The sequence below is a fragment of the Caretta caretta genome, chromosome 1 (genome assembly GCF_965140235.1).
Source record: "Caretta caretta isolate rCarCar2 chromosome 1, rCarCar1.hap1, whole genome shotgun sequence".
NCBI classification, from domain to species: domain Eukaryota; kingdom Metazoa; phylum Chordata; order Testudines; family Cheloniidae; genus Caretta; species Caretta caretta.
This window is the reverse complement of record NC_134206.1, coordinates 166,533,282-166,545,845: the sequence shown is the minus strand read 5'-3', so window position 1 is coordinate 166,545,845 and position 12,564 is coordinate 166,533,282. Positions and strand designations below refer to the sequence as shown.

The following is a 12,564-nucleotide window of genomic DNA, read 5'->3' as shown; positions in this document are numbered from 1 at the left end:
ACATAACCAGACACTTCAACTTACAGTCAACACAATCTGTCCCAAACAGTGAAAGGAGAGGACATGCAGCTCCACTAAACTTGACAGCTGTTGCTGTGGGGAGATAAATGGGTGCTGGAGTGTAGTGGTAGGTGACTTGGGGCTGTCTGGGTGTAAAGCTCTGCAGGAGTACCTGCGGGAAAGCTGGTGCAGATAGCTATTAGAGCTTGGGATCAGTGGTAGGCCCCTCACCTTCTCTCTGTTGCCTCGATGTGCTGCCATTGCTGCCACTACTATGCTCCTTCCCTACTTTGGTCCAGCAGAGGAAGCACTGAGGCCTGGCTGCCTGCTCAGCAGGTGCCACAGTAACTCCTGGCAACCAGTGGCACCAATATTACAAGTCACTTCCGCAGTTTGCTAAGATTTCTCACAGGTTGTACAGAATAAGTAACAGGGCTGTCAAATGGAAGTATCATGCAAGGTGTGTGACCCTTTGTCAAGGCTGTCAGTCAGGACTCAGGGATCAGCCTCAGAGCCCCTAGATCAGTGTTTTTCCAAGTTCGGGTGGCAATCCAGTATTGGGTTGTGGCATGTAAGGCACTGGGTTGCCTTGCTCAGCACCCAGGGACCCTAATGGCTTTGGTCAGCACCACCGACCAGGATGTTAGAAGTCCCATCAGCAGTGCTGCCCAGCTAAGGCAGGCTAGTGCCTCCTTGTTCTGATACCGCGCTGTGCCCCGGAAGCAGCCAGCTGCGGGTCCGGCTTCTAGGCAGGTTCTGCCACAAGGTTCTGCATACTGCCCCCGCCCCGAGCACCAGCTCCACACTCCCACTGGCCGGGTACCAGCCAATGGGAGCTGGGAAGAATGCCTGCACACCAGCGCCACGCCTGGTGCTGGCTGTTTCTGGGGCACAGCACGGTCTCCGATGCCAGGACAGGCGGGAAGCCTGCCTCTGCACCCCAGCTGCGTCCCTGACTGGGAGCTGCCGGAGGTAAGTCCGTGCCCCAATCCCCTGCCCCAGCCCTGAGCCCCCCCACAAACCCAGAACCCCTTCCTGAACCCCAAACCCCTCATCCCTGGCCCCACCCCAGAGCCTTGACCCCCTCCTGCACCCCAACCCCCTGCCTCAGCCCAGGGCCCCCTCCCACACCCCAAACCCCTCATTCCCAGCTTTGTTGGGTTAGGAGCATCAACAATTTTCTTCAACTGGGTCCCCAGAAAGAGTTTGAAAACCACCGCCCTAGACCACAGGTTGGACACCATTGGTCTCCTGGTTTAGCACAGAACTGGAAAGGCCAGGAACTCAATACTAATCCTGACTCTCGCAGACTTCTATGGCTTTGTCAAGTCAAAATTACTCTGTGCCATTTTCCCCATCTGTAAAATGACACTTTCCTACCACAGCATAATGAAGTGAGGGGATTATTTATGAAAATTGCTTTCAAGGTGCGGCTGAATTTACTTTATTTAAAAAAAAAAAAGCAAGGTCATGAACATATGACCAATTTTGGTCTTCTACAAATCACTTTCATTTTAATGTTTGAGAACTGAGAGCCATGCCCAGTTTTTCCTCTAGAACACACACCCACTCACACCCAAGATAAAAATTAAAAAGGAAAGAAAGGTTTAAGGGTGGCCAATTGTACGCTTTTAAATTGAAATGTTTGTTGCCAAAATGTTACAAGTATTGTTATGTATATGAACAGATTTTCAAACGTATCCAGAAGTTGGAGAGAAAATCCCATTTCTCCCCAATTCAGTCCCTACACCCACCACTGGAAAATCCTAGATCTACTACTGTTTGCAGAAGTCTGTAAAGTTTGGATATTTGTTGAGTTCATATACTTTATTTCAAATGAAAGGGCAAGCGACCATTGTGTCTAATTTCAACAGTCGCTAAAGATTTAAAAAAAGAGGGCCACCTTCTGACTATGCATATGTGAAGACAAGGTGTTTCCTCCATCTTCTCTCTACCCCCTTGCCTCAAGTAGACCAAGATTACAATTGTTCTAGAACTCTGGAGCAAGCAGTGACTGAAAGCCAAAGGGATAAATAAATGTGTCACTTGTGCACAATGAGTTTGATGTTTCCTACTTTTTTTAAAAGTTAAAAATAAACAACCAAAGTAGCTGTTCTGTCCTTTGTCCCCAACCAAGACCTTTCATTTCAGCTACCCTGTTTATATTTTGCCTGCACGCTTTTAGATTTTGTCAGATTTTATTTTTTGGTCATTTGGACTATCAAGACTGATCTGCTTTGTATGTCAAATAAATATGTAATGCATAATTTTAAAATAGTTATCATTTACAAAGTGATCTGTCCAAGCTCTCTGTTCTTTGTATAAGAGATGGTTTTAAAAGGGGATGAAATTTTGTCAGAAGAGAATTTCCTTTAAACCTTACAGTGTTACTTTAACTTAAAATTGAAATTTATCTTAAAATTACAAATGTTCACTATATCTGTACTTATATACCCCACTCAAAGTACTGAATATAGTAATTTCATTAGTCTACAAAGCTAAATTTTTTTCAAAAGTTTCCCACAACCTCCCTTCCACCATATGCATTTTTAAGTAATTCTCTAAAATATTTAAGTGTATTTTATTGTAGCAGTACCTGGCTTGAGGCCTCATCAGATATTTTTGTTGGCTTACCTTCACTGAGGACCAAAACTGGCGTTGGAAAAACAAATAAGGACCAGAGTTCTTGTTTTCTAAGACGCTGGAAAATAAAAGGATTTCTCTAAACTTGTTTAATAGGTAACCATAAAAACTTCAGTCTGAAGGTTGTGGATTATTCTTATTTTCATGAATGGAGGGCAGACTACAGTAAAATTCCAAAGTTTCAAATAACTTTTTTCATCATTTTCGCCTCATTACATTCTTACAGTATGTTATTAAACCTGAAAAAAAAAATCGCTAAAACCCAAACCCAAGAACGAGCCCAGAGCTATAAAAAGCCTCAGCTACCATATGCAAGACAAAAAGGCAACTGGTATTGCCAATCAAGATGTTTATGGCTGTTTTGCACATTTAAACAAGCAACTTACTTTTTGGGGTACAATGGCATGAACACATCGTCATCTAGCGTTCTTCTCATTCTTAGTAACAGGGCCTTCAAGAGTGTCTGAAAAAGTTAAGAGATGAAAATGCTAAAAATTTTTGCAGTCCTGCTTTGGTTGTTAGCTAAATTAAAGGCCTCTTTAGAAGTTAAAAATGCAAAGTGCTTTAAGCCCCAATTCAGCAAACTACATAAACATGCTTAACTTCAAGTATGCGGGTAGTCCTACTGAAGTCAAATATTGGGAATAGCTACAATTAACAAGTCAGTAAAAATACTGGACTTCAGTTTAAAGGGAACATAAGTCAATTTAGCTATTCCTGTGCTTAACTTTAAACAATTTTTTAACAATTTGCAGGATCAGGGTCTTATACAGTCTTAATCTATCAACTCTGCTGGGAGTTATCGCCTATTTTAAGGTTTGCATTCATACTCCATTAACTTCTATACTGTAAGTATACAGCTACGACACTGCAAAATATCAGTAAGCTGTCAAAGACATTCTTTTGTCATAAAAGACAAGCAAATGAATTACGTGGCACTCAATCTAGAGGTTCTAGCAATACAATATGCTATGAAAACAGAAGCAATGGCGTTTCCAACTGAACCTTAAAGTGAAATTATAGCCCCATAACTAAGTTTGGTACATTTTGAATCACTCTGTTCAAATCCTATTGTACATTTTGTACAGACTCAAATGGCTTAGCATCCTTCCTAGTTTACTTCCCCCAGCTGCGCCAGTGGATCTTTAGCACTACGGAACTGGGCACTGGCACATCCATTAGTTGTAAGATTCTCTTTCTTGTTCCAATGTGTCTAATGTTTCTCATTATGCTGCAGAAATTCTATAAAATAGATTTCCAAACTAGTATGACTGAGGAAAAAAATGTTACCTGTGTGTTTTTGTTTTCTGCGTTTACCACTGAAGGGTATCCATTTACTAGTTTCTGTGTAACTGCTACCATCCTAGATGTCTGTGTTGTAGAAAAAGGGTCCCACATACTTTCAGCAAGTACTAGTAAAAATAATTAAGAATTACTACACAGTTTTCTTTGCAGGTGCTCAAAAAGTAGGTATTAAGACAGTTAAATCACATGAAAGTTGTTCTTCTGTATTTACTATGGTTTAATATTTGTAAAAGTTACAAAATAGCATTTAAGTCATACCTGTTAGTTTAGGGAGAACAACTCTTTCCACAATGGTAGGTAATAGTGAAATATCAGCATCATCCTTCTCTTGCTCCTGTTCTTCACAGCCATAAAATAGCAACGATTCAAACCACAACATGCTCTCAAAATCTTGACACTTGCCCTATTAAAATTAATAGGACAGACGTTAGTCCCATACATTTAAACATTGTTTGAGGCCAACAGGAGTTTTAAAGAGCCTGAACAACTTATTTAGCCATCCTAAAACATCAGCATAATACACTTGAAGGCCAAAGTTTTTTTCCCTCCTTTTAAAAAGAAAACAATAGCTTTGGAATTATGAGCCAAGTATCCTAGACATCCTAAAAGTATTAGGCACATTAGCCATTAGAAAAAGAGCCAGATTTTTAAGAGGTGTTTAGGCACCTAATGGGATTTTCAAAGGTGCTTTACTCACACGGAATTCAATGCAGACTTCTCTGCATTTTTATCTGGCCCAAAATACCTTAGTTAAGCACAAATCACTTAGGGCCTATTCATTTCTGCAACTGATTCTGCATGACTGAGGGTAAGCCACTCTGCCTTAATTTCCTCATTAACAAAATGGGGATAGTATTCACTTACTTCAGAGGGATGTAAAGTATTTTCTTTTCTTACACTGGTGGCATACAAATCATTGACTACCACTCTGTACAAAACCCCAGCATGGAATACACTAGTGATACCACACTAACTACAGAATCCTGATGAAAAAGGCCTATTTTATATAAATGTGGTTTTCTTATATGCCCATTTTGTAGCCTATGGAACATAAATGGTTAAACCTGCGAGCACCAAAATGTCTCATGTGTCCACACACTATTATATTTGTAATTCTACTCCACATAGACAGATACTGGGGGACATCTATTAACATTATTTATAACCTATCCCCTTCCTGGCATCAGCCCTGTTCCTATATTCTAACGTAAGTGAAATGAATAGCCAAATCATTAAAAATTGTAAGTGGAAAGCTATTTGGCATGTTTTCAACATACCTATATGCTTAACTGGGAAATAAAATAGCTCATTTTATTCTGAAGGTACACTCAACAATAAACAAGTTTAAATTGTTTTAAGATCTGTTTTCCCTTAAGTACTTTTGTTCTAAATAAATACTTTGCTTTAAGAAGTTTACTTCTTTAAGAAGTGGTTACTGGATACCACTGTCATTGCTCCCAAAGGAAAGAGAACTGCAGATGTTGAACTTAAGTCAGACCTGCTGTGCTAACCACAGGGGACAGCAGCCCAAAGCCCAGTCTGAGCATGGAAGAATCATATGATTCCATTTAAAAAAAAAAGGTTATTAATTATATTTCCATACCTCCTGGGAGCCCTAACCATGGACTAGGACCACATTGTGCTAGATGTGGTACATACAGAACAAAAACAAGGTCCCTGCCCTAAAGAGCTTACACCCTTATAATCTTGAGAGCTTGAGGCCCAAGACCTGAGAGTGGCATACTCGAAAAGAACCGAAGGGTAGTTCACCTTGTTTTGAAAAAATGATGCTCTAATGCACAACAATTCACTTAATTTGAGTAACAGTATCTTACCTCCAAAGGAGCCCAGGTAAGGAGCTGAAGTCTTATTAAAGGATTAAACAGCTTTGGTAAACAGAGGCCAATATAAGCATCTTTATAAGAGGAGAAATACTTGGAACGCCAGGCTTCAAACTGTGATTTAATGCAGTCAATTGAGTAGAAACTTTCTAGTACATCTTCAAAAACTTTAGTGGATTCCTTCAAAATGCGATCTAGGGGGAAAAAGTTTAGAGAACTAGGTAACAAGCTGATGTTCTATTGTCTACAAGAGCTCCCATAAGGTGGTTTACCCAAGCAAATTAAATGAGATTCAGCTTAGAAACTGACAAAAGCAACAAAAAAATTCAGTTTTCTAGTTTCTTGTCCTCTGTTCTTCCCTCACTGCAACACAAACAGTGCGTGGGTGCTGTAAGTGTCTATTTGGTAAACTGTTTTATCATGTAGATATGTTTTATATTAAGATCTAGTAAGCTTTGGTAGCACCACCAGTTTTGTTTCAGTAGTAGCCAGAAGTGGGACTGTATCAATAATGATAAATAAGGGTGAAAATGAAGAACTAAGTGCCACGTTCTAAGTGTGATGGGGCATCCTTAACACTAGCCAGTCAAATGAGGGTTCCAGAAAGTGTGGATTTGGACATGTGGATCTTAGAGCGAATTGAACTGTTGATAATGTGAATATATATATCACATAATAATAATAAAAAATCACATTTAGTGAACATTACAATTACCAGGAACTTTTTTTGTATTTTTACTGTACTAATAGTTTACAAGCCTAGCAGCTGTTTAAGTTCCTGCTTTATCCTTTTACTCCCTCTCACCCCTTTTCTTACACAATTACGTTCTCTTCATTTTAGTCATTCCTTCTTCCTGCAGCTCTAGTTCTCTTTGTTGTAAACAATGTTTAGAGTTAGAGCATCAAGAATATAAAGAGACAAACTTCAAAGGGCCCTTCCTATAGCTCTTCAGCTCCAAAAGAGAAACAAATGGGAGGCGTTACAAAGTGGAGCATCATATAACTGTATCTTTTATACTGGTCTCCCACAACAGTGATACCTAAACTAAGAACATATTAAATTGTCCCAGCAATCTTTAACTGCCATTATATCCCAGTTATATGTATGCCATTTGTGCATCTTGCAATCCAAAATGAATCTATGGTGTGTATGATATGAATATACCAAAAGTCTTTAATAGATACTGAGCAAGCATAGTATCTGTTTCTAAATCTCATATATGCACAAGAAGCCAAGTTAAAACAGCAGTTCAGGTTCTAAGTTTTTAACTAGATAGTTGAGGTTAATATTGTTTTTAACAAAAGTTTTATTGTACCTGCAAAAAAACCTAAACAAACAGACACTTCACAAAACTCAAACAGATTATTCTTATGCACGGATAGCAGTTTTCGTGAAACCACAGCCAATTAAAACAATGGAAATTTTAGGGTTATAGGCTTACAGGCCTAAGTCACTACACAGCCCATTTAGTTACATGTATGCAAAAAAAAAATTTATTAAATTTCAAACTGTTAGTGCAACATAGCTCCATAAAAATTGTCAATAAGCTTATAGACACTTATGCAGAACTTCAGAAAAGACTGTCTTTCACCTACCAAAGTCTGCAACTTCAGAATTCTTGGGGATAATAGAATATCTTGCCAAAAATCACCCCAATATATATATATTTTTTTTTAGAAGATAGAGTTCAAGTGTGTCCCACTGAACAATGAATTGCCAAAATCCACACAAACTTAAATGTTTAACTCTGTCATTAGAGGGAGCATGTGGTTCATAATGCAATAGAAACCACTCAGACTTGCAAAGAAAATAAAGCACTGAATCTGTGCAAAACTGTATGGTGGCGTGGGGAAGGAGGCATGTTGTTACACTTTACTATGCAAGTTTGTTCTGCAAGAAGGGAGGAAGAGCAATTCCTCTATTTTAGCTAGACTGTCTCCATAGAATAAATTGAATTTGTACATGATTTTAGAACAGGTCTGTTAAACTTCGTTTTAAGAGTTGATATTGTCCCCATCAAGTTCCATATTCTTATTAAATGCTTTTTTAAAAAACAACTTCAAGTCACTGTTGTGATTCTGTTATCTTGTCATTCTAAGTCTAGAAAAAAATCCATATTGTGTAATATGCATTTTTTATTTTTAGGATTTCCATGTTCAGTTAATAAGTGAGTGACTTTTCTAACCTCGTTCCATGTTGAAATTAGTAATATCTGTTGAAGTTTCTTCATCATCACTAGAAAGGCCTTCAAAGTGATCTGCCATCTTCCCAGTTTGTTCTCTTGCTTGCCTACGACGGGCTCTATAAGGCAGCAATACAATTACAGTATAAACCAATCATTAAGATCTTTGTACAAATGAACAATAGTTTTAGCCATGCTGGTCCTACTCCTAACCCCAGGAGAGCCAAAGTAAAGATAGCCTCTCCATCCCTCACCATGGGAGCTAGGGGAAAGCAGTAAGGACTGCAGCAAGACTGGAGTGGCTTATAGGCATTTTCAGTAACTTTAGCAAGCACCATCTGATTGGCTACTTCCACATACTAAGCCTGAATATTTCTTTGAGGATATCCTTGGCAAGCATGTGGGCTGAGGCATGAGGCGCCTGGACAGAGGGATTAGGACGAAAGGAGCAAGTTTTGTTGGAAGGAGAACTGTAACTAACCAGATACGTACTTTTGTCATTTAACTGAAATGTTCTCTTCATTACTGCACAAAGCAAATAGTCTCTAAGTTGTCCACGGTGGGGACAGCGCTTTCCTACATGTTATGGAAATCCCTGCGTGATGTAATGATACTGCATGGAGCCTTTGGGTGCTACCCCAATACAGTCAGGAAATCTTAGTACTGTACCTTCTAGCTTCCCTTTCTGCAGTCCGCCGTTTTACATGCTCTTGATAGAGTGCTCTGTCTCGTCCAAAAGAATCAAGATTCGGTGCCATCAGTGCTTTACCTGCAAGATTACATTGGCTGAAATTAAAACACTTCCATCTACAGTAACAGGGAATAATGTGTTGTCCAGTATTTTGAAGCAGCTAAAAACAGACAAACCCAAATGTTTGAATCTGTAGCTACTACAGGTTGAGAGAAGTAGTGATGGAAGTTGGAATCTCAAATTGAAGATACTCCAAATTTATTCAAATACGAATTTGGCTTCATCACACTTCAGTCTTCCCCTCTAATACTGGTACTCACAAGTTATCAACACTCCGTGGCCTAAAGCAGTAAATGTTTAAACTGCTTGGTACCAACAAAAATGAAAAAAAACTGTACTGCTGCTATAAATATAGCATTCAGCATGCAACATTTTAAAAACACAGTGAGTGAGCAGAGAAGAGGGGGAGGGAAGAGAAAGGCAGCCCTGTAACAAAGATTCAGTATCTGACTCCTATTCATCTAGTCTTGCTCCCTGGAACAAAATCAAGTTCACTAAGTTACGTGTAGGTTTTGATATATACCTGAAACTCCTAGGAAATAAAGCCTACATTTTTTCCATTTTTTTTTTTTTTTAAAAACAGCAATTCCATGATAGATCATTCTGATTAGCTACATTAAATTCTGCTCTTAATCAGTGAAGCTGGTGATAAGCCATTGACTGAAATTAACAAAAGTCTCCAGCTTGTCTAACCTTTGCAATAAATTCTCACAAGTATTACTTGATACCAGATCCACCCACTAGAATAAACATCACAAGATTTCAACAATAGCCTCAAACTACACAAAAATAAAGTTATGCATTCTTACCAAACCAGGTTATCAAATCATTCATCATTTAAGAATGTTAATGATTATTTGTCTTAGTGTTCCTATTTAAGAAATGGTAAATCCTTTCAGAAAAGGAAAGCTTTAGAGCAGGGGTTCTCAAACTTCATTGCACCGCAACCCCCTTCTGACAACAAAAATTACTTCATGACCCCAGGACGAGGGACCGAAGCCTGAGCCCTGCTGCCTCCCCAGGGGAACAGCCAATAACCAAAACGCAAGCTCCACTGCCTCAGGTGGGAGGGCCAAAGCTGAAGCCCAAGGGCTTCAGCCCCAGGCAGGGGACCTGTAACTTAAGCCCTGCCACCCAGGGCTGGAGTCCTTAGGCTTCAGCCCCAGTGTTGAGCCTCGGGCTTTGGCCCTGGGCCCCAGAAAGTCCAAGGCAGCCCTGGCGACCCCTGTAAAACAAGGCTGTAACCCTCTCTGGGGTCCCGACCCACAGTTTGAGAACAGCTGCTTTAGAGCATGGGAGAAGTCGTAATTTGTTCAATATGTTACATCTGTCAAGGTTATGTTACAGACTGTAACAAGACAGAGTAAAGTAAACATTTGGGGAATGTGTTTAAGTCCCTTCCAAAGGTAATAATTTTTTGGTTTAAGTAGTAAAGTGAGCTGATTGTCAAGTTGATGTGTTTGTGCACCTCTGACCGAGAAACTGACTGACCACATTACCAGTCCCAGTGGAGAGGACGACAGGACTGAAACATTTCAGGAATATATCTATTTACCAGAATATATGCTCAGGGCTCCCATGCTTCAGATAAAGCGTCCCCTTTATGATAGTATCTGGACTCTTCCCATCCCCCAAACAACATTCTAATCCAACATGCCCCACTATAGGCTCCCTAAGTAATTTGCTCAGAGCATTCTTGGCATATCCTAAGCCTCAAAGCAATGCACCCAGGGTAAATGGGAGAGCCAGCACAAGGCCTATGCTCAACTAAGCTCTCAAAAGAGGGCGAGTGATTTTAACTTTAGAATTAATTAGGCTGTGTGCACATGCTGAATATTATTTCTAAAGGGACTTGCTGTGGGCAGGAGAATGTAGTTTTGTAACTAGGTACAAAATCCATTTTCGATAGTTCTTAAATAGACAAATGGATAATGGGTATAGATGTGGATACCAGAAAGCGGGGACGAAGGTGAATTTTGATTGCCCACAGGACATGTTTTCTACATATTCAAAAAAAAACTGAGGGCAATAAAAACTTTTTAAATGGAAATCTCCTTAAAAGCAGGAAACCAGATCTACCAATTTCAGGAAAGTTTTCAAAAGCACCTGAGTGAAATTTTACATGATATCATTAGTATGTGGAATAAAATATAGATAATATGAGTATCTGGTTTTTTTGCACAACTTATTTTACACATTTAACAGTGATCACCAGAACGGAGATACTGACCAATTTTTTTTAAATTGATTTCCACTTCTGGAGCAGTGGTCTCAAAAGGAGGCTTTCTATTGTGTATAAAGTATTTACAATATTACAGAGTTAGTATCTGAATATTACAACTTAAATCTGGCTAAGAGAAGAAAGCCTCCCTAGCTTTGAAATGCTTTTTCTTTTCTAAGAGTCTTAAACTTACACTGTTGAAATGTAACACTTATTGCTAACAGAATAAACTGTACTTTTTTTAAGTCTTCAGGTTATCAACATTTTAAAAGTCCTGTTTGGAAATCAATGGTAGATGTATCATGAATTTTGTATCTACATTAACGTAAGTAGGTCAAAAGAGAGCCTGACATAGGGAAACAGTTACATGCCAAACATCACTACTCTCAAATATCCTGAATGCTAGGAAAGAGAGAAAACACATATATATATAGTTAAGACTAGCAGATAGGAGAGATGAAGTCTCAAGAGTAAGAATGACTCAGTATTTAAACAAAACAGATCAGAATACTTTAAACCTGAATTTGCTTCTAGTCATCACAAAAGATAAGTTTTAAGTCAATCATGCTCTGCAGTATTTATTTTTAAATTAAACCATACTAAGTAAACAAGGTTGTTTAATGAATAATAAAAACCTTCAAGATGGACTGACTTGAATGGCTTGAAAACTCCGAAGATTCATCTTTAATATCATCTTGTCGTCTTTGGACAAGGCGGGAAGCTCGCTGTTTGTACAGCTGATGCATTGCTGACTCGAGTTCATTAATCAGGGGCACCTGTAAAAATATAACACACTACGTAATATCAAACTCTTCAGGTGCCTAATTGTCTGGGGTACCATACTATTCCAAGATGCAATGTAGGCTGTTGCGGTTTTTAGATACATCAGTTGTTTTCTTTTACCAGCTGATATCTTTGGAGCCAATACATGCATTTGACAGAGTTTATGATAATGGCCTTCAGTTACAGTACAAAAGTTGTACCAGTAGTTTTCACTGATAAGCAGCAGTGTGAAAAGCCTGAACAGTAAGTTAATGGCTGATTTAAAGAGATGCAGAACTAGAGTATAAATGCCACAAATGTATTCCATGGGATTGTCTTCACTGTATGTACTTGTAAGCAATGTTTTGTGCTACTGTTTACAATTAACAGAACTCACTTTTACAACAGTAGATACTAGATGCTGATTCAAAATTAATTTACTGAGAAAGTATGCTATTGACAATAAGCGGTACAGAAATAAAACATATACTGAACTTACTAAATCAATGCCAATGATTGATAGCGCACTTACTATTATGGAATTTTATCATTGAAACATCATCCACATGCTATTGTGTATGCCAACTGATGCTCCAAACCCGAAAAAATTTACTCAAGAGCATAATTTTTCACTTCAGTGGTACGAGTCATGTGAGGAAAACTATGCACTTGGGTAAATCTTTGCAGGGCTGGAGTTTAAGTCAGTGATGATCTGCTACTCACTTTTTAATATGACTAATGTATTTCAGTTGTACAATTACTTTAGAAGTAAAGGTATGTTACAGCAACTAGAATTTACTGTGCTGGACAGCAGCATCATAGCTTATGTTGGGCGATCCCAGTTCCTGGCACCAAGGA

General features: G+C 38.9%; 1 protein-coding gene across 2 annotated transcripts in view; it reads right to left on the bottom strand.

Annotated features, from left to right (window-relative positions):
- PAXBP1 (PAX3 and PAX7 binding protein 1) overlaps nucleotides 1-12,564 on the bottom strand; it is a 35,053-nt gene that overhangs the window by 5,134 nt on the left and 17,355 nt on the right. For both annotated transcript variants that reach the window (XM_075133082.1, XM_075133086.1), the window contains exons 8-15: nucleotides 11,597-11,720; nucleotides 8,642-8,741; nucleotides 7,976-8,091; nucleotides 5,784-5,983; nucleotides 4,207-4,351; nucleotides 3,934-4,055; nucleotides 3,030-3,106; nucleotides 2,635-2,701 (exon numbers count right to left, since the gene is read on the bottom strand). In XM_075133082.1, the coding sequence (XP_074989183.1) occupies nucleotides 2,635-2,701; nucleotides 3,030-3,106; nucleotides 3,934-4,055; nucleotides 4,207-4,351; nucleotides 5,784-5,983; nucleotides 7,976-8,091; nucleotides 8,642-8,741; nucleotides 11,597-11,720 (951 nt within the window). The remainder of the gene's footprint in view (nucleotides 1-2,634; nucleotides 2,702-3,029; nucleotides 3,107-3,933; nucleotides 4,056-4,206; nucleotides 4,352-5,783; nucleotides 5,984-7,975; nucleotides 8,092-8,641; nucleotides 8,742-11,596; nucleotides 11,721-12,564) is intronic.